This window comes from Plodia interpunctella, chromosome 16 (assembly GCF_027563975.2).
Source record: "Plodia interpunctella isolate USDA-ARS_2022_Savannah chromosome 16, ilPloInte3.2, whole genome shotgun sequence".
In the NCBI taxonomy this organism is placed as follows: domain Eukaryota; kingdom Metazoa; phylum Arthropoda; class Insecta; order Lepidoptera; family Pyralidae; genus Plodia; species Plodia interpunctella.
Window position 1 is genome coordinate 4,948,483 of NC_071309.1, and position 27,614 is coordinate 4,976,096.

General features: G+C 34.6%; 4 protein-coding genes across 6 annotated transcripts; 2 read left to right on the forward strand and 2 right to left on the reverse strand.

Annotated features, from left to right (window-relative positions):
- Nucleotides 1-67: 67 nt before the first annotated feature.
- Nucleotides 68-5,467, reverse strand: LOC128676583 (lysine-specific demethylase 5-like). Its single transcript, XM_053756768.2, has one exon. It carries the CDS (start codon nucleotides 4,953-4,955, stop codon nucleotides 2,529-2,531), a length of 2,427 nt encoding a protein of 808 aa, XP_053612743.1. The 5' UTR covers nucleotides 4,956-5,467; the 3' UTR covers nucleotides 68-2,528.
- A 1,071-nt stretch (nucleotides 5,468-6,538) lies between these two features.
- mRpL38 (mitochondrial ribosomal protein L38) lies at nucleotides 6,539-9,053 on the forward strand. Its single transcript, XM_053756691.2, has 4 exons — nucleotides 6,539-6,940; nucleotides 7,227-7,795; nucleotides 7,910-8,071; nucleotides 8,725-9,053. Exons 1-4 carry the CDS (start codon nucleotides 6,765-6,767, stop codon nucleotides 8,997-8,999), a joined length of 1,182 nt encoding a protein of 393 aa, XP_053612666.1. The 5' UTR covers nucleotides 6,539-6,764; the 3' UTR covers nucleotides 9,000-9,053.
- A 436-nt stretch (nucleotides 9,054-9,489) lies between these two features.
- Nucleotides 9,490-15,588, reverse strand: LOC128676541 (hsc70-interacting protein-like). Its single transcript, XM_053756693.1, has 9 exons — nucleotides 15,428-15,588; nucleotides 15,151-15,348; nucleotides 14,554-14,636; nucleotides 13,862-14,076; nucleotides 13,396-13,505; nucleotides 12,955-13,114; nucleotides 12,436-12,591; nucleotides 11,835-11,985; nucleotides 9,490-11,160 (listed from the first exon to the last, which is right to left on the reverse strand). The coding sequence occupies exons 2-9, from the start codon at nucleotides 15,333-15,335 to the stop codon at nucleotides 11,090-11,092; spliced, it is 1,131 nt and encodes a 376-aa protein (XP_053612668.1). The 5' UTR covers nucleotides 15,336-15,348; nucleotides 15,428-15,588; the 3' UTR covers nucleotides 9,490-11,089.
- A 2,458-nt stretch (nucleotides 15,589-18,046) lies between these two features.
- On the forward strand, nucleotides 18,047-21,384 carry LOC128676753 (sporozoite surface protein 2-like). 3 transcript variants are annotated; one of them, XM_053757064.1, is made up of 5 exons: nucleotides 18,047-18,401; nucleotides 18,859-19,070; nucleotides 19,256-19,887; nucleotides 20,187-20,320; nucleotides 21,208-21,384. In XM_053757064.1, exons 1-5 carry the CDS (start codon nucleotides 18,380-18,382, stop codon nucleotides 21,252-21,254), a joined length of 1,047 nt encoding a protein of 348 aa, XP_053613039.1. In that variant the 5' UTR covers nucleotides 18,047-18,379; the 3' UTR covers nucleotides 21,255-21,384. The 3 variants fall into 3 exon arrangements, with proteins under 3 accessions (XP_053613039.1, XP_053613041.1, XP_053613040.1); XM_053757065.2 differs by lacking the exon at nucleotides 18,047-18,401 and adding an exon at nucleotides 18,609-18,719; XM_053757066.1 differs by lacking the exon at nucleotides 20,187-20,320.
- Nucleotides 21,385-27,614: the final 6,230 nt, after the last annotated feature.

The following is a 27,614-nucleotide window of genomic DNA, read 5'->3' on the forward strand; positions in this document are numbered from 1 at the left end:
ATTCTAGAAGAGGAATAATGTTTTAACCTTTTTTTTAATAATGTGATGTGATATAAATGATACAAAATTAATTTTCGCACATATTTATTTCTAGATAATACTCACTCAAATAATTTTAATTTTGTTTTAGTTACACATACCATAATTTGACAAACGGCAAAGAAAATAATCACAGTTCATAGAAAATAATCACTGAATTCGAATAAGAAACCTAAACTTCCACCACATGGTGCAATATTGTTGACAAACACAATATTAGCAATCATCATTATAATAAAAATTAAATCAGTCAATCAATAATGTTATTAAATAATTACAACTCCGCTTATAGATAAAAATCTACTAATATTAATTAATCTAAAGAGTGTTTAAAAAGTACCTGTGTGACTTCATAGCCTTATGTGATGTAAGATAAATACATTCTCAACAACTAGATTGAGAGTGAGACATATTCTTAAAAAAATATGATTACAGACAATTACTATATTATCACAAAATGCACGGTACAGCTCCACAGTAGGTACTTGTATCCTTTCTTTATTGACATTTTCTGATCCTAAGTCCATGAAGTATCATGGTGTTTACTTCCTTCTTCGAAACAAGATATCATATTTATTAGCTTTTTGAAGCAAGTATTCTTGGGATGTATTTCTGCTCTAGATGAAAAGTAGTCATGTTATAAAATGTAATACCCTAGATTATCTCTCAATCACAAAGTCTCAAGTTAGTTCTGGCCATTTTAGGAAAGACAAAATACCTAAAAATTATATTAGTTTTGAAATTTAAATATATACCATGCAATGAGATCAAAAAGAAAAATGTTTCCAATTAGGTATATATTTATTGTGAAATATGAAATTATACTATACTTATAAATGTTCATCTTCTAAATCAATTTTATCAAGTTATGCTAGGATGTGTATACTATTTAATTACTATGCCAACACAATATAATATGTAGCATTATTATACTTAATAATTTGATTCTAAGATTTGATATTGTTTATGAATAACTACAATAACATTGTAACTCGACAATCTACTGTTTCGAAAAGAAACACGGCATTTAGTGCGTTTAAAGTTTTTAATAAAGTGCCTGATCGCCTCGTACCGCAACCATTTCTAAGGGAAATTTGCAAAAAATGCATCGTTTCAATATAATATGTGATAGAATCAATGGATATAATAAATAAATCCCGGGATAGTAGTTCGTGTGCTTGAAAATCTGTTGTCCTATCGAGTATATAGGTATCAGATATATTTTTCATCAGGATTTTCAATGTTACTTTTATATGGTCTATCAGTAAACAAATGGCGGCAACAGGAATGCATTTTTAGATTACTGGACTTTTATGCACATCGCCCAATTTCAGCAGATACGCTCGTTAAAGAAGTTAAAAAATTCTAATAACAGCACATTTATTTTCTGAGTACATATTAATATTCTTTGAAGTTAGATCGCCCTTTTACGTTACATTTAAGTAGAACGCAAAATGGCGTGGAGATTGAGTTGACTGGCCAACGCATTGGCACTGGCTCAGCAGCCTACAGAACACCCCATAGTCTCCGGACACAGAACGCGATTTTATTACTTATATACCGATAGGCATCCTATTTGGTAAAAGACAACCAAATTGATTTAAGTAAGCGGCGTAGTCCCAATAGAACATGCACGCTTGTGCTATGTAAAAACTTGTTACATAAAGTACTAAAGTAATACCAGACCTTCTGTGCTTTAACTGCAGTGTAGGTATGCTATATCTAGACTGCCATTATGTACCCTTATTACTAATTATGTGGTTACAATTTAAATTATAATATAAACATCTCAAACATTAAACATCTGAAAATTACTAATGTCACAAAGTATAAATGTCAATTACAATACAACTTTACTTCAAATTCTAGCTTTAAATACGGTGGGACAAAAATGTTATTAATACCACATAAAATACATAATATTAAATATTACTTAGGTACTGTCATTCTTTTAGTACAAAGAAATAATATTTATTCACCAACTAATAAATAAACAATTAATTGTAATTTGTTAAACAAGTCCAGTCTATCAATTACCTAATTTTAATTCTACATTACAATACGAACTAAATAGATAATTGTCAACAACTTAGCAAGTTGATTATTAGGAAGCTGTGTATTACTTTTACTTATGTATTTTTTCAGTTGTCTATACCGGTATTAACTGAAGCCAATGAATTAACATTAATATATCTCTTTGGAAACAGTAAACATAATTAGCCATAACAATTGACTTCTTTTGTGCCTTGTTTACTGTTCGAAAAAAGGGCTTTTCGAAAATGTTAAGATAAATTTTATGAGACTGCTTATCATTAATTATATTATTACCTACATATACATACATACAGGAAGAATTACAAAACATTCTGCATTTATATTTAAAAAAAAAAACATTCTTACTCTAGAAACAGTCAATACTTCACTGGTTGGATTCAGCTAATCAAATCTATTATAAACTATTATACTTTGTACTGTTCAAACTTTGTTATTTAATCATCATCCAGTTCTATAACAATTGGCTCAACTTCACCTGTGGCTTTAGTGTATTCTTCTTTTAATGTGGACAAGAGTGTGCACTTTGGTATTTTTAGTTCTTCAGCTTCATCTACTAGAACTTTCAATTTTTGTAGCCTGCCAATATCTGGTGCAGTGGGCAACAGAATATTTTTAGCATCTGTCATCCACTTATCAAAGCTGTTAACTCTGAAATCTATAGTCTGCAACATTATGTGAAGCTCATCCATGTCATAACGATAATTAAGAGTCTTTTTATATATTGCACACTTACATGACATATCAACATGCTGTAAACAAGTCATTTGTTTACATTCTGGACATGACACTGATGACAAAAAGCAGGTTGTTTTGCACACCTCACATAAGCGCTCATCATCACCCAGCAACTCAAATGCTGTTCTACACACATTTTTTAAACCTTTCTTAGCTAAAGCTGCTCTTAATGCGCCCTCTTCTTCTGTGGCTTTGACTAATTCTTTCTGTGTTTCTAGTGCAGTTTCCAAATCCAAACGATCACCTTCCAAAGCCATTTTACAGATAAGTTCATCATGAGAAAATACACAAAATCTCTTGAGATTTTTATAATGTGTAATGCATTCTCTGCCAATTTTAAGCCAGTCAGGTGGAGCAAAGTTGACAGCCTCAGCAAAGTTATAACCTTGATTAAAACCTGCATGGTAGGCACGTGGAAATGTGACTACAAACTCACCAGCCTGCTGGTCTGTTCTGTATATTGGCACACCTGCAGCCATTAATATGTTAGGGTTCATGATAGTGACTAATTGATGCAATAAATCTGGTTGAGATTTAAATAGATCAGGTGCAGCTGCTTTCATTGCATTCTCCAGTAACTCAGCTCCACTTCCTGGTACCCCATACCAAGTCTTAGCTTCACCCCAGTGCAAATAATTAATAGAGTAACTCCAGTGATCTTCATTGTGCCAACAAAATGCAGAAAAACACATACCAACATACATCCATGGCACTGTCATTCCAGATATATCTGCATTTATAAATCTAAGCACAGATCCTTCCAGTACTGGTAAATTATTCAGATTCCATCCTGAATCTACATATTCTTGATCTCCAGGATAAAGATTTAATGAAGACTTAGTAGGAAACCCAGAACCATGGTCCATTGAGTGCAAATCAGCACCATACTCTACTGTTACATCTTCCTCTACAGAAGAAATGATTCTCCAAAACTCTTTTTCAGCTACATTGGTGGGTACTAAATGGCCAGACATCCCAAAATAATCTGACTTGAATTTATCAGCCATTTCACCAAATTGTTGAAGAGTGTATTCTCTCTCAGCTTGGGCAAAGCCAAATGCTTCAGCTGGTTTGTGAACTTCCTCAGCTATACAGCATGGACATCTCCAATCACCATCTGGTACTGATGTTAGAGGTGGCTTGAGGCAAAAAGTATGATATGTATCAGAACAACCATTACAAATTAGCAGAAGGTCATCTCTATTATCTTTTTGACAGATAGCACATGTGTAAATGGCCAATGGATCTAATTCATATCTGGGTCTTTTCCTTGACTTTGTGATATCAAACTCCTCATCATTTAATCCTGGCATTTTTGGCCCTGGACCATAACAAGCTAGTCTACGTAATTCTCTATTACGTTTTGTTTCTTCAGACTCAGTTTTAGTTTTTGTGAAGTCAGTGTCAATTTTGTCTGATCCAGTTTTAGTTTTTTTAATACTACATTGTGGTTTTTCATCTTCAATTTTTGTAACAATGGAATCTATTGATATTTCTTTAAATACTGGTTTATCCTGTTCAGTGCTACCCTTAATCTCAGGTTTTGACTCAGTCTTTTTAACAGTTTTCAATATGTCTTCTTTACTGTTTTCAAAAATATCATATGGAAGCAAAATCTTTTCATAATTATTTCTAAGAAAATTCATGGTGTTTGCATTTTGACTGTAACCCATAGCATTAGCGATTTTACGCCATTTTTTTGGATTGTTACAGTTTTCAAAGCCACCCTCTTCATCCACCCAAAACTTAAGACAGTACAAATCTAAAGTTTTATTTTCTATCATAGGGATTTTTAGTGGTGAACCTTGAAGCTCCCAAAATTTTAATATCTTTTCAAGAAATAAAAGTTTCAGACGAGTTATGGCTTCCAATTCATTTACTTTTTGTATTCTTGGAACAAATTTTAATTTATCTACATCTAAAGAAAAAGGTGGTTGCCAACGTGATGGTGGCTTTATCTTACATATTCCTGTTTTCTCTGCAACAGGACGAATTTTAGCTATATATCCCAAGGGATCCAAAAATTCTTCTAGTGTTGGCTCGAACACGGGAGCTTCCGGCGGGGCAGTGAAAGTGAACTCTGCACTTTTCTGCATGGCATTTTTCTGTATATTCTTTATATCCATCTTAGTTAATTAACACAAAACGTGAAGCAAACGCTTTCCAACTGAATCATATAAATTTTACGTACATGATCGACGAAATTACCACAATGAGCCTACGTGACTTTTTGCTTTGTGTAAATGGCTCCTTATAAATAAGGCAACGATTACACTGTCAACATTCTTCACAAAATTGTCTCGGTTAATCGTTTAACACATCACTTTTCGCAATTTTATCATTAATATAATTGTACATTTCAAATGACGAACAATTTATTGATTATCTTTAACAATTTCGCGCTGTCGTAGATACAAAATCACACATAAAAGATGGATCAATCTTATATATCACACAATCGCATCTCAAATTAAAGCACTACATAACATAATGTTATTGTTAATGAATATTATATTCATGGATGAATCCCACTCAGTATAAATTAAATTTTACTTTCAGTGTACTTAAACTTGGTCTTGTGTACGCCGAACTAAACAAAATTAAATCACACACGCACGTAGATACTGCCATCGGTCGGACAGACAATCTTTCAGCTCAGCAACAGCAACCAACCAACCAGCAACTAGTGAAGTATGCCGATCGATAGGCCATTTCGATAGTTAGTTTGGAAGTAGTCAAAATATCGATAGCATAAAACGGGCAATGCTATTTATTAACGTGTAATAGTATCGCAACTCGATACTATAATAGATACGATAGTATCGATAATATTGTTTTCTGTGACGAGCTTTTTTTAGATAGTATCGATACTATTTGTTATTTAAGAGCTATCGGTAGTCAATTTACTCGTTTACTGTAAATTGTTACTTTCGCTAGTATCAGGAAGGTACCTTATGGTGCTCCTGGCTCTTTCAGACCCACCACGAAAACCATCCGTAGCGGCGTTCGAAATAGCGTAGCGGAGTTCGTACCTATTACTGCGCATTAATCCCGCCAGAGTGCAACACTGTATGGTTGGTAAACAAAAGCATTGCGCCTTTTGCTAAGTTGATATGATGATTGCTAAGTTGATACGTTGGTATGATGAAGTTGATAAGTTGCTAAGTTGGCGAAAACGTTTATTTAACGACAACCGCCACGCGCTGCAAAATTTTCTATATTCAATAATTATAATAAAGGTATTATTTTACAATGGACTTGAATCATTTAGCAAATACGTCTTGTATATACTTTGTGTTCTGACGCCTATTCAATCCTTCTTTTTTTTATTTTAATATCGCACCACATTTACGAAGAAAGTATTTTAGTCGTAATCTTCAATAATATTGAAAATTATTTTCCATTGGCAAAAGGTGCCAATATTTGTGTACCCTAGTTGTACCAGTAGCGCCATCTGCGCCGAACTTTGTAATATAATAATGTTTGGTTCTATCGCATGAAACTGTATTTAGTAGAAATGCGGAACTTCATTATACTATCGTATTCGTCAGCTACGAGCCAGCCAAGAGCAGTCTAAGTAGTCAACTGCAGTTCAACCACGGAATAATAAACTTGGTTCAACCACGGAAAAATAAAACATAGGTACAACCATTATGTAAGGGTCCATTTACTCTATTATGTCTGCTGTCAATTCTGTCACTGTCACGTTTGTCATCCATCATCCATCCAAATTTATTTCATCCAATGGTTGCACAAATGTTCACGTTTTCTTTCTTTAAGTGAAAACTTTTCACACAATAAATAAACTGTGCACGTAGAATAAATCACTGACCAAATTTATTTTCAGTATTACAATAGTAAACAAGTCATAAACTGTTTAATAGTCATTCAAATTTAGTTTTCGTAGTGTTTTAAATAACTATAATACTTACAGAATGTTAAAAACATTCCGTGTGATATCGAGTGTCCAATTTCAACAAATTCGTTTAGCTCATCGAATAAGAGGCAAAGCTCCAATATATTGCAGAACTATCAAAGAAAGATTGGATGAGTTAAATTACAAAGATGAAGTTTATAGTACAAGAATTGATATAGGATTGCCTCGAATAAAGTAAGTAATAATATCTCTTAATACTTTATCACATTTTGCAAGAAAGTAATAACAATTTACCTTATAGTTATATAGTGTTTAAAGGAGTGTTGTTTGAAACAACAGTTTTACTCCATAACTAATCTAATACCCAAGAAGTCTTGAGTGTGTGCCACAATAGCCTTATTGTTGGAGTTGCTCTTGAATTAGATAGGTGGTCATCATGTCAAGCATAACCACAAACTCTTGCCATGGCCAATGACTCTCCATTTGTATGATAAAAAAGAACACTTCTTTTTTGTTTCAGGAAATCTGCATCAGATTCAAGAAATGAGCGTTTGCAGCATGTGAAAAATTTGAAAACTGACAAAAATTTGGAACAATTAGCTAGAAATCATAAGTTAAGCATTGATTTATCTGAAGCCAGAAGTGATTGGCTGAAAACTATCTCACCCTATCATAAGAGACAAATTGCTGAACACTATGGTGTATTTGAACATTTATATGGAGAAGGTTACTTTATTCCTTTCATGAATTTGGATATTCAGTATAATTTGAAGAATGATTTATTTTTGCCCGTGTGCTGTGGTAATGTCATTAAGCCAGCGGAAGCTCTTGAGTATCCTACTGTTAGCTATGAATCTGATGGTGATTCTCTCTGGACTCTTGCTCTGACTAGCTTAGATGGGCATTTAACAGAGGGTGAGAAAGAGTACTTGCACTGGATGGTGGCTAATATACCTGGAGACTCTGTAGAAAAAGGTGACACAATTGCAGAGTACTTACGTCCTTTCCCATTGAAAGGGACTGGCTACCATAGATATGTGTTTGTTTTGTACAAACAGGATGGACATGTTTCATATGATTTACCAAAAGGTTGGTTATATTTGTATCATTTTTTAATGTACTTCACATGTAAAGTTAGTAGAAATTTCAAACTTTGTTTTTGTTAATAAAAATAGTAAATCTTAATTCTGAAATTGTTTTTAGTTATCCAGTCATCACCACTTGAAGAACGGACATTTATCACTAGGGAATGGTATAAGCAGTACCAAGATGCCATAACTCCGGTGGGGTTGGCCTTTTTTCAATGTGATTGGGATCAAACTGTTCGAGACTTCTTCCATCACACATTGAAAACAAAAGAGCCTAGTAAGTAGATTGTTGATGTAATTTTTTGATCATGTAAACAAACATTTACCAGAGGTAGATCTTGGTACAAAGGTTGTCACCTCAATTGAGAGTAATTCTTTATCATACTGGTCTGATCAGTCCTTTTATTATGAATAAGTACAGTCAATTGAAAAACAGTTGTCAATGTCATGTCAATAATTGTTATTTTTATTAAAATGATATATTTTATTAAAAATCAAACAACATCACTAGTTTTTATAGTATATACAAATGTCATTTTTAACTAATACCAAAACAAGAAAAACTCAAAATTAAAAAAAAAGTGGAGTGACAAAACTGAAAACAGTATCTCATCACTGAATCTTTCTTCAATCTAACAAAAAAAAAAGAACTTGCAGACAATTTTGATGTTGACTATCCTAAAAGTGTGTTTAAAAAAGTCAAGAGATGTGAACAGAACATAAAATATTTTTAAAATTATGTGATCCTCTATTTCAGACCGAAATGGCCACTTAAATTGTGCTTTAAGCACTAAGCTAAAATATGAAGTGTTGTCATTTGGTTAACATACTTGATGTTTAAAAATAATATGTCATATTATATACAATTTACAACATATGTAGTTTTAATTTATTGTTGTTTCCTATTCTAATAAATTGCCTTTTTTCCAGTATATGAATATGATTTCCCTGAACCATACATTAGGCCTCAAGAATGGTTCCCTCGCCGCAAGGCTTTCAACATTTACATGGATAAATATCGGGATCCAAAGGAAATAAATAAGGAGTATTTGTTGACTAAACTGAAGAAAGAGGATCCTTTCAAGACACCACCAGCACCTCTGCGGTTTCCTAACGCTCATCCGTTGCCTAGGAATATGCCATCATGGTTGAAACTACACGAAAGGAAGATCAGACTGGGCTGGGGCAGGGTAAATGACGTTTAGTTTATTTAATGTACTTATAGTGATTAGTAAAGAATAAATTAATTTAATTTAGAACCCAGCCTTTTCTTTCAAATAGACACTGTTTAATTGTTGTTGGTATTATTTCCATGAAGGCTACAAAGGGCGAAGTTGCGTAGCATAGCCATCACTATCCGTCAGGCATTATAAAACTATACCAACGCCACGTTGTTAAATGGCAACAACGTGAAACTGTTCGAGACTTTCCAATCACACTCAAGAGCTTAGTAAGTTGATTCTCAATTTAGTTTATCTTCGCGTGTTCTCGATTATATTCGGGGGTGAGGCGAAGCCCGGGGTTTGTGTAATTCGACTGATTTTGCAACCAATCGTCTACATGTCATCAATCCTCCTTGGGGATTGCTAATGTTTCCTTCAGCTGCCAAGATCGGAGCCCTTGAACCCGTCTGCTTATGAGTGTATGTCAATTATTCAGTACTACGAGGAATTTAATAAGAAATAAAACATTACATACTTACACAATTTTATTAAACATCAAAATAAAGTGCGACTATAAGTACTTATTTTCAATATTATGAAACATCTTTCAATGCTTATACAATCGATCGTTTTGCAGGAGTAATCTATAAAAGCTTGCAACAGTACATGTACAATGTTAGTAAATAGCAGTAATTGCCCTTTACATTACTGGATTTTCAAAGCTGTTTTTATAACAAACCCATTATTTATTACATTGCATTACATATAATAAAACATAAAGTTTATTAATTTAAACGTTGTTCTTAGTTACAAATAATAATTATAACTAAAAATAAGTGATGAATTAATCAAATCCCACAAAAGATGTATCAAATGAAAAGTAAAAGCTTACTCTCTTTGCAATTTGACTAGCAATCTGTTGCTGACAGTAAGCGATGCACTTATGCAATAGAAAAGAAAGTCATTACTATTTGTTTTGTAAACACATCCCTTTCTAGTTGCGCGACAGATTGCAAAGTGTCATAGGCGTATTGAAGTTCAGGTTATTTGTTATAAAATAAACACAAATATATTTAGCAAGGCCACGCTATAAAGCACCCAATAATCACCTTATATTCCAATCAAGAATGTTAGAAGAAATTACTGGTGAAATGAATTGTTTTAATGAAAAGTAAGTTCGTAATCAATCGATCGTAATTCAAATCAAAATGTTGATCATGAGTCTGAAACTAATTCAAATTCATTTCTTCATCCAATCATTCTTATTTGAATATAGATCTTCTGTCAGCATTTCTCAATACACAGACAGAACTCTTGCATAAAAATTGTGTACCTACATGAGCACAAGTCATAGTGTACCTACTTAATCAGCTAATGCTAACTTATAATATTGTGACCAAGTATAATTCTAAGAGAGTATTTATATTACAACTTGCCGTGAACATTAGTGGCGTGGGCTTATTTCTTTGAAAGCACGTAATATGAACAGCTAGAAACAAAATACATGCAACATTCCTAATCTCAACGGTCTGAATGGTCTGTCTATAAAGAGGTCGACATACATTGCTGGATTTTCCTTGCGATAATAAAAATTTCACATTCAAACTACGCAATATATGTTCATTCGCATCGGCATCTGTCAGAGATCGCCGATAGTGTGTAGTTGATTTCCAGACGGACACGGGGTATGTAATATAAATACTCTCTCAATCTATAACGCTTGACTGTGCTTAACAATAATAATAAAAAAACGAAACCAACCAAGAAATGGCGGATCATTCTCACTAGTTCCACTGGCAAATAAGTCCATGGAACAAGTGAGATTTTTTTTTCTCAGTTGTTCCATTGTCTTTGAAGCGTCAATGGAACTACTGAGAAAAAAACTGACTTGTTCCATGAAACTATTTGCCAGTGGAACTAGTGAGAATGATCCGTAATGACAACTAGCAAGAATCCGGAATCCCGAATATTATAGTCAGTCTTATTTTGTACAATCTGTACAATTTGAAAAACGAAATGTAATCTAAAGGATATAAACTACCAAACAATTTATTACATCATAAGTTAGATATGAGATTGTATGAATAAGACTGTAGTTAGTAATGTTTCCGCAGGAATGTATAGATGAAGGTTTAGTCCAGGCCCACGTCATCGTCCGTGGGGGGCTTCGGGCCCGAGTCCGGCCCGCCGGCGCCGCCGAAACCTGAGATATACCAAATATTTTTATCAAATAACATGGATAATTAAGAAGTATTGGTTCTATTTACTTATAGAACGACCATAAGATATTATTCTGCATGAATTTGTAAACAGTTTTGGGTTGAAAATGATGACATGTTTTGGGTAAAAAAAAATGATATTACTACATAAGCAGCTCAATCCAGCTTCGCTCGGATAAAACATAATAAATCATACACATAAACCTTCCTCAGGAATGCTAACGAATCTATTCAAAATCTATATAAAACCGAACAAAAATTTCCGGCAGTTTTTGAGTTTGTGGCGTACAGACAGATGCGACTTCTTTACATAATATGTAAGGATAATTCGTAACATATATGTCACATAACTATAATATCATGGTTGTTGTCTGCAGCTCAGATGGTAGCCAAAAATTAAATAGTGGGATCATCTGATCATCAACTATATATTATATTTTAAATTTTATCAAGATCACCCAAGTAGTTTCGTCATGAAAACGTGACAGGCATACAGACATTTGCATTTATATAATTTTAGTCTATACTAAAATTATATAAATTTGATCCATAAAAAAAAGATAAAGGAATGCCTCACAAGCTGGCCCTGGTCGCATCACTAAATCCGGGGCGCCGACTTTGGGCACCGGATTTAGGTACGGCAGCTAGATTCTCATACCTGGGAAACCTCCCGAAAACAAGCCGCCGCCTTTCCCCAGTTTCCCCTGCAGCTTCTCAATCACCGCTGCGATCTTAGGATTGTTCTGATATTTCACGAAATTGGCCGGGTTCGCCGACACGTCTTGGAACGCCGCTGTTACTTCTGGGTCCTGAAATTACGATAATCATTAAGTTTTACTTGATCGCCAAAAAATGGAAGTGTCTTCATTTATATATTTACTAGAGACTCTTTTAATCAAACTGTATTTAAAACTATCTGCCTTGATACTGATGCAAAATAACTTTTTCTTATGTTACAAAAATATTTCATCTGTTCATCAAATATAACCATAAAATTTGATTCGTTGGAATCTACACAAATTACTTAAAAACTTAACACTATTTTTTTTTTAATAGGAAGTCTTTGTTGTTAAGAGTTACATGTGTAGTATAATATAATTTACATCACTCACAACTGTTCTTGAATATATTGACTTAAGATTTGATCATCGTTTCAAGATCAAACACTGCAGTAGAAAAAACTTTTAAGCAATTAATATATAGCATAGTCTGCGTACTTTTATACGCATTATTGTAGACTTAGGTTTTATACACGGTACCTGGAAGGCAGCCATGATGTCGGGGTCCATGAGCAGACTGCTGAAGTCCTGCGGGTTGAAGCCGGCGCCGGCGCCGGGGAAGCCGCCCGCGTCCGCGCCGCGCGCCCGCGACCGCGCCTCCCGCGCCGCGTGCAGGCGACGCAGCTTCTCGCGGTGCTGACAATATACACGCTTTACTTATGGGGTCCATAAATTACGTGAGGTATTTAAGGGTCGCGTCGAATCTCACCAAATCTTTCTTTGAGGCAGGGAGAGGATTGGCAAATATCACCAAAATTATTTGTTTTACTGGCCGGGACAGGCCATCCTGGGCTTCGTTCGGGTAAAAATAAGTCAATAGTCTAAATAGCCAACCAACTGAACAATAAGAACAAGTACCTTACCTATGTAAAAGTATCACATCTTCTTGGGTAGATAAAATAAAAAGTTTGCTGTAGTATTGGTAGATTTCAAATAATAGCTCACTACCCTATTTATGAAAAGAATCTCCAGATTTTCATAACTATTTATAAGTCTTACCTCTTTTTCCTCCTTCTTTCTCTGTACAGTGAGCTTGTGCTGTCGCAGTTTCTCAGCGTTGGGCTTCACCTCGTTGAGCCACTCGTTGGCCTGATCGTCATAGTCGATCTTGAGAGACTCGCAGAGGTCGTGGGATGCCTCCTCAAACTTGCCAAGCAACCTTTCAGACATAAATTAAATTATCATTATTTATAGCACTTTTAAGGACTATATGTATAGTTTGTATAGTCACTATAAATTCGTTTATTCACTCCTTCCTCACGACAGTCCATGAATACTATTATACATGAGTCAGATTGGTATACAAATTCATGTGGCACAAGTAGGAACCTGGGGCCTTTCGGTCCACAGGCGCGGGTCTTAACCATTCCGCTTCTCTTCTAATAAAGATACAAATTAATAATTATTAATTATTTTGTTTGTATTTCACTAGTAATTTACCTATAAGCGCGTCCCCGAAACTTGTATGCAGCAGCACTGTCGCAGTTCAGTTCCAGGGCTCTAGTACAGTCCTTGATGCAAGCATTCGGCTTGTTGAGCTTTAGGTAAATCTAAAAACATACAATGTAATATTAGTATTATGACTCATTATACAGAAAGTTCAACATAAAAAATCATGTTCATGTTTCTTTACAATGATTCATTAATAATATTATTTAGTACATAAAAATGTTTTAATGTTCAAGTTAGATTCTCAAGAGGTGTGACAGATTTACAGTAAAAATGAATAAGAAATAAATATAATCATTTCCTCTAAAACATTTTTATTAATTTACCTATGTGAGATGGGCAAAATATTTATGAGCATAGCCAATAAAAGCCATTTTGATATTTTATGTAGCCTATTCCTTTTTATTAGAGCCAAAAGTTATTATAATTAGTAATTATGGAATAGAATAATACTTACTTGACCTCTTTTGGCGAAAAGTAAAGCACTAAGCGGGTTTAGCAATATGGCTTCATTGTACAGTTTCAATGCTTCATCAAATTTCTGTTCTGAGAATGCTCTCATTGCCTCAGATCGTTTCTCATCAGATTGGTCACGTTCTTCATCAGACACTTCTTCTTTTGACAGGTCACCCATCACCTGACTGTCACTCAAAACATCAGGCTCTACGACTCCTATGTGAAAATAAGATGTTTTTGCATGAAACAATTAAATTGGCATTTAAATACAGGCTTTTTGGGACTGGGACATACATTCAATTAGACCAAATCCCAAGTAAAACTCAGATGTGTAAGCGGCAAAAGAATCTATGTTTCCCTTTATTATATTGTGCAGGAGAAAAGGAATTATCCTTTTTATTATACTTTTTATACAGTGAATGACTAATTAATTGTTAAAAATAATGCAAGTACAGATTAGACTGAAACAAAATTTATAACATTGGAATTTCTTAAGTAGTTTTAGTACATTCAAGTATAGTCATTTCCTATTAAGGCCATATTGATGTTAATCAATATGGCCTTAATAGGAAATATAAACATCTATTGAACTATTATATAAACATCTAGTGAACCTCCTGGCTACTGATAATAATTGATTTACTCCTTCAATGTTGAAGGTTGGCACATTTTCAGTTTATATTTATAACTTACCATCCATATCCAATTCCACATCTGACTCTACTTCGGGCTCATCATCTGATGACTGAGCTGCTTCAGGCTTATTGTTTGCTCCACTGAAAATATATGAGAGATTATATAGTAATTTAATTCAAATTTCTATTCAAGTGTGTCACAAAACTTTTTAAATGAAACTAGGGAAAGACACATGACAGGCATGACAGTCATTTTCAGACTGCTTGTTCTTGTGCTTTTTTTATCATAAATATTCCTATATATACAGTTTTAGAATCCTATATTGATTATGTCCCATAGATGGAATCCATAATTACATATCCATCTACTCAAGTCTAAAAGAACTTGGGTTTGACTATTTTAAGACTTGAGGATTTTAGTCTACAACACTAACATGAAGAAGGCTTTGTAAAGAGTGTCTGCGGGCCCATGTAGCCAACCTGATTTAAACTAACACTTATTCGCTTTTGTGTTGGTAACAAGCCTAGCTGACTTTATTGAATCTGTAAACAAGGTTATGTGTTTGGACTATCAGATTACAACAGACTTAAAGCCAATATCTGATATTTCTCTTACAACTTTACTACAAAAAGATCCATTAAAATATATAGGTACCTGTCTCCAGATGGCGCAGAATTCTTTGTAGAAAATCCTGCCGTAGGAATGGACACTCCAAACGATGCCAAGTAGTCTTTGAAGAAAGACAGCTTCGGATGATGAATAACTTGCGGCGTATTCCTGCACATCTCTATAAATGACTTCAACTGTGATATATGCTCGTCGCTAATAGGGCAGCTCATTTTTCCTGTCGCACTGTCGGCAAAAAGTAGAATGACATTTTATTGCGTTTTTCAGAGATTTATGACAACTAAATGCAAAATTTTCAACTTACCGAGTTTACTGCGTAAATAAAACCACAAAATATCAGCAAAAACAAAAGGAGTTGCGTGAATTGCGTTCAAGTAAATTTATACCGGCTAGAAACTTCTTTTCTGTGATGGTGAACAAGCAATTCAATTTGACATACAGACAGATTACAAAGACAAACATGTTATTTTGACAATCTTTACTATTAACTAGTGTTGCCACTCGATATGCCACTAAAAGTGTAAGAATGTGTAAAGCAACAGAATCTATAGACTTATCGATAGTATCAATTGTGTCGATACTATTAATGGTATCGATAGATTCGTTACCGTAATACTAACGACACGCAATAATACTATCGATAGTATCGAAGCTCAAATCGAATGCACTATCGATACTATTGATATAATTTCGCTTAAATACTATCGATAATATAGATAGTATTGAAGTATATTTATACTATTATACCAAACTAAGCTATCGATACTAATGACAGTATCGATATTATATCTATAGGCATATCGATAGTCAAACTATCGATAGTTTTCAACACTATTGTTTATAAATTGCCATAATGAAAAATAGACTATAATGCTTCTCCTCTATGGTATAAAGACACCCTTTCACTATTCTATTTGCAAAGGGTTGTAGGCCCTGCAGCGGATTAATTACACCCGAAATTTTTTACATAGTTTTCACCCTTTTTCCACCTCATACGTCATGGTTGCCAAATCCAATGCTTTATGGGTTTTATAATAAAGGCAAACTTCTCTCCCGTGGTAAATTTGGGATAAAATGTATTATGTGCTGTTACAGAATAGGTAGAAACCTATGTATCAAGTTACCACATCGAAATCCATTCAGTAAATGTTGCGTCACTGATTAACGTGTGTGTATACACATTCATAAACTTTCGCATTAAAGTAGTTACCATACTGGAATTTGATACAAGATGTCTAATGCCTGCTCCACATTATCCGCGGACAGTTCGGCAAAAATTGGTGGATTAGGTATATATTTGCTGATTTTTCATTGCGGTAAATGAAAGCACTCATTGAAACGACCGAGTTTTGTCCGAGTAAGGCAAGTGTGCAGCTTTAAAACTAAGCAAATAATATGTACGACTAGGTCGTGTGGTAAGCACACGTAAAACCTAGCAATAAAAATGTTCAATAAGGATTTCAATACAGATTTTTACAAAAATTACTTTTTTGTCACATGTTGTATGCTTTTATTGTTATTAAAGAGATCTTGTTGATGTTTTTTATGTCACGCGTTGCATTCAACGTGGCACAAAAAAAATGTTCGTGCTGTAAACCGTTGAGGAGTTCTCTCGTTGGAAGCCGAAACTAAATGCATCATCAGAACATGTTTGCTCAAAATAACAATGTATTTTCATAAAAACTAATGGGACCTGGTAAATTTCAACTCAGTAGGGCAAGTGGAAGTAGGTTGTCTTGAACTTGCAAGATTTGATTACAGGCATACAAACATCGCGACAGGAGAAACTAAATAAAAGCTTGTAAAAAGCTTCCTTTCACAGAAAAAAATGCTTTGCCTATAGAAGTGTCTACAAGAATTTACTATTACGATGGTAGGCACTTATCGAGTTAAACGTTAGTTCAATGCCTAGCTTAAATCTTATTATTTTTTGTACCTTTTTTTTTTGTTTACCCAGGGGAACGCTTGTTACGCACTGAGTGTGGGACTCCTGGGCCGCTAGTCGGCCCAGCCTACCCACTAAACCCCTGGGGCGTTTCCACGCTGCCGTTATGGGGGACGTCACGGGGTCGCTAGGCATTTCACCACGACGCCCCCCCGGCCGGCCTTTCGGCCCTGACCTGGGCGAGCAGCAAGCACAAGTGCTAACCACCCGCCCCTTACGCCACGCGAGCGTGGCGCCGACCATCAAGCCCGCTCCGCGCACCAGTCAGAATGCTGATGGGGGGAGCGGGCATCACCTACCGCTGGTCCTGAAGGGACCAGCGTTCACAACACACACAGGACACACACAAAATCTTGGGTGCCACAGGGCACGCAAGTCTGCCCCTGTACGGGCGCAAGAGGTGATAGGCAGGTGACACCCACACATTGCACCCGATACAGAGGCAGCCACCCTTCGACCGCAGAGGACAGGGGATCGTCGAGAGACATACCGACGCTCCCCTTCCCCTGCGGCCACCGCACCGTGTTCAGCGCCACAGCCGCGCTGTGGTCACGGAGAAAAAATCCCCGCAACCCCACCTCTGGTCCCCTCTGGTTTCCACATCCAATGGCAGTACTACCGAGGGGACCGTCCACCAGGCCCAGAGCACCCACCAAAGTCTCTAGGCCTTGGGTTCCTCTTGGTTCACCGGGGTGGCTGGTTGTGTCAGACCAGACCCCAGGTTACTAAGCCCCACCATCGCTACAAGATGGGATTATTTTTTGTACCTACTTTAACTCTTACCTAGGTTTGTCGTGGACGAGTACGCTTACCGTAGGATGTAATCTGTGCCGTAGGTAAATTTAATGGAACAAAAGATAAGCATATACTTGCAATTTTTTCCCCAAATAGATTTAAATAGATTCGCATAGCAGTACCTACCTAACCAGGTAGGAATAAGTAGATACCTACTGCGTTTTACATTTCTGTGTGTGGGTAGCTTGTTATAGATTAGTCAAAAAGAAATTATCAATTTTAAAATTAATTTTGCGGTAGCTATAAAAATCAATTAGGAAATGAATTAATTCGTCCATTAAGGGCATTGATGTCATACTTATCTAATTACTTGACTTGAGTCACGACATGAAGGTACCTTGTTAGTTAGGTTATATTATTATAATGAAACATTAGTTATTTCTAGGGTTTTATTCAAAGCAGTGGCAGTGTTAGGTATATGTGGTTCAGTTTATTTTCTAGTGATTTATATTCCTTCGCGGTGCATTTATTTGTTCTGTTATTTGTTCTGACGGAGCGAAAATTAAAAACAATAAAATGTTGATAGTGTTTATTTTAGGTAAGTACAAAACTTTTGTTTCAATAATTATACATAATCGCTGTCAATTCTGCCTAAGCAGAACTAGTTAACGTATTCGTACTAACGTATTTAGGACAACTAACAAACTAGTTTGTCTGGGGTTTAACTAGTACCTAGACATCCTGACACGCATTGGTCGAACTGGTTTGGCCGAACATCTGGATTGACAGTTAGTTAGTTCAAGTACGAATCTACAGACATACCCCTTTATATTTGTATATTATAAGTTTCGCGAGTTGTAATAACCGAGATGTATTTATTGTAAATACTGTGTTGGGATGTTTTGTCATAGTGTCTGTGCGTTACACATATATGCGTCAATATATAATCACACACACTTATTTTCTACCCACGTTATATACGTACATACATAGTACATCTTTAATCATCCCATATTAAACGGCTACCAAATTATCTTAGGGATTTTTATTTTCAGCTTCATTCTGGCTCGTTGCCTCGGGAGAAAACAATGTGACTATGGTTGAGAAAGACAAACAAAATAGCCAAAGCGCGCCTGTGTCTGTGGATTCGAGGTTTTTTGATCTTGGACAACTGTTCGGCCCGCTATTTTCCAACTTTAATCAGAACCGGCCCGGCGGGAATGCAGGAACTAATTTCCCGCAAAACTCGCAGCTTCCTCCTGCACAGGTAAGCTCAACTTTTAAAGATTTCCACCCTAGACGGCGTACGTTTAAAGACAAATTATTTTATTTTCTCAAAAGTTTTGCTTGCGGGAATTTTTATTTAAATGGACAGTGTGTTTTATGCCTCATAAAAATATGTTTTGACCGTTTCGTATTGTTAAATTTAGCTACTTACTCTTCTTTTTATAGAGAAATTTCCCTCAGAGACCAAATGCAGGGAATGACTGGGGAAATCCAGGCAATTTTCGATCACCTCAAAACCTAGGGTTCAATCCGCAACAACCTAATGGAGCAATGCAATGGCAGCGACCTGGTGATTCTAACGGAGGAGAATTCGTAAGACCTAATTATCCAGGTGCATTTAATCCCGTGCAAAGGCCCAATGAATACCTTGGGAGCAATCAGAACCCATCCAATTGGAGGCCTGATGATGTCCAAGGATCAAATCAATACTCCAATCAATTTGGTTCAAATGGTCTAAACACTCAAGTCCAGCTACCATCAAATTCAGGACAAAACTGGAACCAACCGAGGCCGACTCCAAACCCCGATCAAAATATTCCAACGCAGTTTCCTGGTCAAGAATATCAGCGTCCAAATAACAATTATCCTGATAATAATGAGCACCTAGGAAATGAACCTCAAGGGCCTAACTTCAATTCCAACCAAGGGGGCTGGCAGGACGCAGGCGACCCAGACAGTGGTACTTTAGACGATATATCCCCGCAAATAAATGGAGATAGCAACAATGCTATACTTGGACGACCTGTTATCGTCCCGACTACTACTGTTAATCCAAATCAAATCGTCTTCGATAATAGGTAAGAAATACATAGAAATTATTTTTATTACTGGAAATAGATTCCTCTTCTTATAGAAAAATTCCGCCATTAACTTTCAATTCCGATATGAAATAAACCGGAGACGCTTTTCTTCCAACTTTCAACTCGCTTGTTGAATATGGTTCCACTCTATTTACGACCTTTATAGACATAGGTAAAGAAAGAAAGAAAAAACGTTTATTTAGTACAAAAACATGACAGAGGCAAACACTCTAGGCTACCAACCTTATCATTTTTGCCTAGCTCCGACTTACAGACATAACCAATAACATTCGCAGTTCGGAGAGCCCGTTGCAAAGGCAATGTGTACAAGACTGCCCCGCCACTCCGGAATACAATCCAATATGCGGAACAAATAACGTAACTTATTTTAACCCGGGGAAATTCGTCTGTGCTCGGAACTGTGGTGTCTGTAAGTATTGCCATAGATGTGAAATATACAAGATTAAGATTCAAATTTAAATTCAAAATTCTTTATTCAATTTAGGATGATATACATCACTTATTGACGTCAAAAAAATACTTAAACTAAGTCTACTGCCGGCGTCCAAAGCGCAGGTGAAGAAGAGGTGGCGCAACAAACTTCACCGCAGCCTTTTCTCCAAATATAAGTCTTATACATATATTAAAAAATCTAGAGATTGTACTGGTATTCTCTTTTAGAATTTCTTTCTCTCTCTCCTATCCTCGGCTTTTATTTACGGCAGTGACGCTCCAGAGACCGACCAGTGTAAAAAGCTTTAAATTTGTGAGGTTTTACCTGCGATTTTACGACCGGCCGCAGATCTGACGTCAACCCTCTGACACGAAATTTTGAAAATTTGTGATGGGACGGTCTGTTCTTGTTGATTTTAAGCATTCGTCTTAATCTTTATTACATCAATAATCACGTGGTTGCCACTTAAAGATATTATTCTGTTTGGAATTGTGAATCTCCTTCTAGGTTGTTTTCCATCTATGGTTATTTTGCTTGACAACTATAAGTACACATAACACTACTTGTTACAAGCTCACTTGAAATATTGCTAGCTGCATATTGGACTTTTCTCTTTTAAACTGAAATTGTAACTACAAAGAGCCCTTACTGATGTATCATTATACCTATGTATGCTGATCTTTAAAACTACGCAACGGATTTTGATACGGGTTTTATGAATAGATAGAGTAATTCAAAGCCGTGTATATAGGTAATGTGCACGTTCGTGTCATACGACCTAAAATGACTCTAAACTGCTGTTAATGTTATTTTAGTGTATTTGGAATTTTTTATTCAAGTGATTTGAAAATGTTTTTTTTTAGCCGTGTACGTCGCTCGCCGGGGAGTTTGCAGCCGAAGACCCATGTGAAATTTTGAAATACCTATTATATATATTTCGCTATATTGTCGACATAAAATGAAAACTATTATTATGTTATGTGTAGGTACTTATAGACTGTAAAATTTGTACCTAGCTAGAATAAAGTGTAATCAATCAAGTACAGTGTTTTATTTGTGATTTCCAAATATATTGTAGATGAGATTCTTTGGATTAGCCGATAACGCTTATATTGATTCTATCTAGAAATACACATACGATTTACATTTATAAACAAGTGAATAACTTGTCAAGTTTGCATTTCAGTTGCTTATATATTTAAATGTTAACTCTCGTATCATTCATTGATATATATTGACAGTTTTCAACAATATGCTCACTGACGCCTCCAATAGAAAGAATAATTTACTTTATACAACTTCGATTTTTCGCCCTTTGAATATAAAAGCGTTAGTAGGCATTAATATATATATAGGAGAACGACAAAAAAGCAAAATTTTAGGAATTCAAATGAAAGGTAAACATTGCTCAGTAACGAGATCTTCTCCCCAAATCAATTATTTAAATTAGAGATAGCAGCTTTGGGTTATAGGAATTCTGTAAACGGTACGCACATATCTTTTGTTATCGACATATAGTTAGTTATACACCTGTTTCAATAACAATGATAATGCAAGCCTCAAAGGACTGGGCTACGGCCCGTGAAACAAAACCTAGAGATACAAATAATAATAATAAGAATTGATGAGCAATAACAAACCTTTATTTCTAAAATTTACGTATACAATATATTATTATCATTATTTGTAGTACTACTAAGCAATAAAGATTATGTGTAATCGTCTCACAACTGAACGTGCGAAGTGGATCCTGGTTCTGACGATCAACGCCTGAGGAAGAAATCGCAAATCGAAGAAAAACGCTCAGATGGGAGAGAGAGAGAGAAACCAATACATTTGATTAAACAATGAAATAAATTATACTATGATATACATTTTACAGATAAATGTAATAAAGCTAAACAACACATTCCGACGTAGATGTGCTACGAAATGGTTACGCACGATGCTACGACTGCTACGAGTGACTTGTAGCGAGCATTTATTCGACTATGCGAAAGTTGGACGTTCGGAAGTTTTTCTTTGTTTGTTACTTTTTCGTTCAAAAATTATTACAGAAGTAACAACATTTATTATTTATACAACAGCGGGCATTTATTCGACTATGCGAAGTTGGACGTTCGGAAGTTTTCCTTTGTTTGTTACTTTTTCGTTCAAAAATTATTACAGAAGTAACAACATAATATTTGTGAGGACTTATAAATAATAATATACAGCTTATAACAACATACTTAGAAAATAACGCCTATAGATTTAGATTCTACCCCTATTACAAGAAACTTGTTTCTTGTAATAGTTTTAATAGTAGGTATCTATACCAATAATATCAAGATAATTGTTGCTGCGCTAAGCAATAACTAGGCGATTATTAGTCTGAATACTTCTTTAATTTTAACTTTTTTCTTGTTAAATTTCTTTAATACTATTTAATTTACTGCAACCTCTTTAGATAATTTCTTTCTTTATTTAGCCAAAGGTTGGAAGAAATTGCTTTTGCGATAAGTCCGCCTTTGCGCTCATTTATGCGAGAATACCTTGTAACAACTTATGTTTCCTCTGTATATGATACCATGAAGAGTTTATCTATCCACTTACAGAGTTGTGTATTTAGTTTTTATACTATGTATTACTAATTTTAGTACACATAGATATGTGTGAGGTAAAATACCACTTGTTACTTTATTTAATATATATTTGTGAGGACTTAGCGTCTTTACCAATTGTTATTTTAAGAGCTGTTGGTATGACCTTTAAACAAAATTAATTTTCATAATCACAAATGAAGGTATATCAACATAGAAAATAAAAGAAAATCGCGACACGCTATTTTAGTGAGAATGATATATGCAACGCCTGGCCACTTGCAGTATAATTTCTAAAACGAGTGCAACAAAAACAAGTCGCCTACTTTACCGTGTATAAAATAAAATGCGTATAGGTATTGAAATAACTAAATAAAATTATTAAATGTCACTTTAATTGATCAGTTTTGTTACTTATGAGATTTACTATTTTTCCGGCCTCATTAAAATATATTTGAAATGCTTTCTAAATAATCTGTGATGTCACAATATGTTAATGTTACATATAAAATTTTGTTTTCCATATAAAAACTACCTGATTCAACTAGTTGGTAAAGTAGCCAATTCATACACTAATGGTAGGTAAATAAATGATGAGTCATTAACACTACGTCGTGGGATAAACAATAACAAATGTTTTCGATGCCCGAAAGTTAGTCGCCACAAGTTCGGGTGTGGGCTGTCGTCGCCACAATACCCAACGAAGGTCGGGACAAATGGCAATATGTTCACATTGCTTTCTCTGTCTTTAACCTAAAACTATATTTATTGCTGAGCGGCGGCGCTTTGTCATTTTCTTCCTAACTTTGTTTAACTTCATACTAAATGCTAAAGGGTGAATGTTTGAGTTTTTCCGTCAAATTTCAACTAAGACAATAATCTTTTTGTTAGGTACCCTAATTTATGTATAATAATCAGTATTGGGGACAGTATAAAATTTTATAAATACTTGATTTTTAAGATTTTGAAAGGTTCTTTATTTTGAAGGACGGTAATTATGGCAGTCATAATGCTCGAACATTCACTGTAAAGGTAAATGCATATTTTTTATTGATCTATGGTTTATAAGGATTTAAAAAATTTGATAAATTTTGTATATGAATGGACTGAAACCAGTGGTTGACCGGTATTCAACTTATTCTTTAATAACAAAGTGTTTATTGAAGTAAGAAAAAAAATGTTACATAATTAAAAGTTGAAGTTAATTGTATATGCACTAAATAGAAAAAACTGATTTGATTTCCCAAATTATCGTAATAGCTTTTATAATTTTAGAGAAAAAATCTTTTAAATTTTAATTTTTCTAATTTAAAAAAAATTTATGAATTTATTATACATTAATATTTTTTCCACTTAAATGTTTTCCATTCTCAGTTCGGCTGTTTCAATGTAGATACGTAACATTTATTAAATTGCGGAGTTCCGTGGTATTAATTTCGGGTTTATCAGGGTTTGGGTTGGTAGTCTCATTTACCTGGAAAAAAAATGAAATCAAAATGATGTGTATGCAGCATGTTTTGCAATTCCACAAGGGAATTAAAGATACATGTCGATATTCTAGAATAATCAATAGTAATACATACAATATGCATATCTTACTACAATACGCATTTCTTTTGACTATGTACATTATGTACTTTTATATATTATTAGAAAAAAAAACATTGTAAGACACAACAAACAATAATGGTAAGCCGATCTGGCATGATAGGGACCAACACTGTTCAAATGAGTTTCTTTTGGCAATTCTTCTCAGCAGTGGTCGTTCCGAAATGCCAGTAGTTTGTAGCTTGTGAGAAATAACTATAAATATAAAGATTGACGAGAAAAAGTGCCTGTGAAGGTCTAATTTCTGAATAAATGATTTTAATTTGAATTTGCATATAATGGCTTTTTTTAAAGTGGACAAATATAGTGACGGGAAATTATGACAGCCCTGTCTATTCGTCAAATAATGAATTACAATAACAATTTCGCATGGAGAATTCAAGCAACTTTAGTTATTTGTTCGATTAACGAGCCATTAGGTAGTAAATCGGGATTGTTCCGCTTATCGACTACGTGTGGGTCGTTAAGCCGATATTACACGCGCTTGTTGTTGTAACGATCAAACTTCCAAGATTGTCATGTGTCGTGGTTTCTGCATGGTTTCTGTTTGACACGTCAATAGCATCGCTCTAGATGTGACAGCGCTTAGGGCTCTATGTATAGCCGCACACTTGCACATTTTTATCAATTTCTTTTGTTTCATAAATATAAGATAAATAAACTTTATCTTGTGTGGCATAGTCCTAAGATATTTTTTATTTATCGTTAAGAAATAAAATGAATTTATAAAAATATGATGGGGACCGTTATATTCACACGTTATAAAACTAGGATCGCGCTGCGCGGTTTCCTACAAAATCAATGAAAATCAGATATATAGAAAATCTACGAAAATCGGCAATACATATAGGAAATCAATGAAAATCGGCTATATAGGAATAAAGTCTCTTAATTTATGAACCTAATAGATTTTTATCCGTTCCACTATCGCATTAATTGATCGTGTTCCTGGTTGCTCTTTCGACCGTGTAGCATCCTTTTTCTTCTAGCGTGATGACATTGTCCTATTATATTCTATTGTGTCAGGTAAACCACCAATGGCTAACTAACCCATAAAGACATGATTGCAAGATAACTACGTTGATTGTGATGTGGCTGACCTACCGGGGGCCTACTACGAAGCATACATATACGTAACATGTTACTAACGACCACATGCTGTCTCTATTTCCCATATCGTGTACGCATCTCGTAAAAAAAGAGAAAACCGTATGGACACAGTGACGTGCTACGTGTTACGTGTTTTGTGTTTAATGGTAGACAGCCTGTATAAATAAGTACCATAACTTGAACTTCATTAGGTATTTAATTGCCTCGATAATATGAAGATTGTAATGTCGGGTAATAATATGATTGATATAGCTAATAAGTAGTTAGTAGAGGTACTTTATTTGGTGTACTCAAAAACATATTAATATGTAGGATTGTAATATTCATAATGTGTCTCAAATTTTAAGCATAATCTTTAAATATATTTATGTCATACATATGATATATAAATGTCTATACATATTTATGATGAAATTGTATTTTTTGTAACGTGGAATAAGTCTATTTTAAATAATGAAACAACTTCCATAAATAAATTAAAAAAACAATTGTCGAGTTTATAAAACTTGTGAATTGGTATAGTTTCGTGAAAAGGATCAAAGAGATGGTAATAAAAATGTAAATCTATGTGAGAACTAAGATAAGAACTTGAAAATATATCTTAAAGACGTTCGATTCTATTCAATAAAGTGAGTCACTTACCCTCCTCTGATTGCAAAATGGTGAAATGCGGTTCTTTGGGGGAAGAATAATCCAAGAAACGAAATTTTGTATTTAGCTGTGAGTATTACAACTTGAAGTTAAAATATTTTTTAATTCAAATGTTATTCATATAGATATTGTGTAGTTAGTTTATTTCCTCCTAAATTATGAAAGTTAAGCTTACTTGATTATTTGGATGCATTTAACTTTGAAACTATCAATCCAATTTAAAAGATGTATAGCTATATTTAGAAGAAGACGACAATAAGAATGTTATTAGGAATTATGATATGAAGTCAAGTCATGGGACATGGCTCACGTAGCGCAGCAAGTTGAAATAAAAGCATTTTGCATTTATTACGCAAAACAAAAAAAAACATAGGTAGGTATCAATTAGTACAAGCGAACTTAGAGCAAACCCAAATTAGTATTTTTTTACAATTAGTTTTTAAATAAAATAAATGAGAAATCCAGTATGTATTTCAATGTTTCCTAACTTAAGTCACGGCAAGGATCTACCCACAATTAAAAGGAAATTTTGTATCAAGACAGATTAAGTGAGTCTTAGTTATAATTTACCGTGCAAATCCCAGCTCGGAAGGTCTTTGGAACTCTACTTTTGGTACCAAATTAAATTTGTTTCTCTGCTGTGTAACAACGTTGAGAAAAGCTACATTCCCTTGGGAAGTTTGCTGTGTAAGATTTCCTGGATCTCTACAATATAGATGCATAAGTTTGTAGTCAAATCTACCGAGTGGGAATAAAGTACGTAATAAATTAGTCTTTATTTATTTTGTTCATTAAGTACAAATGAATGACTTTAAAATTAATTTCCTAAGCCAATTGTTAAAAAAAAAAGTACATAGAAAAAATCCTGCAATATGTTTTATAATAATTTTTATTCATTAAAATGTTCGTTGGCGGAAGTAAACATTTCGGACTACGTGGTCGGAATACCCGCTGAAACTAGAATTTCAAATGTAGGTAATTGAATTATTAATACTTTAGTGAATTGTCTGACTTGCATAATAAAATAGGGCCTTCGTCAAGTCTTCACTTCAAATGTGCCTGAGGTGGTAGAGGTGATGAGGTGGTAGAGCGTGTAGTTTTAAAGATCTAAGGGACAGACTGCGTGAAGCGACCTTGTTTTATACTTTTTAGTTGTTACTCTAAGAAAAAATGTTGTCTATCATACATATGACAGACTTCGTAGCCGAAAATTTTTCTTGACTGTACTGTGAATTTTTGGACCCATGTCCAAAATGTCCCAATGAATATAAAAACAAAATACATTTTATACAGAAGTCTTTGGAATTAAACAAGATCCT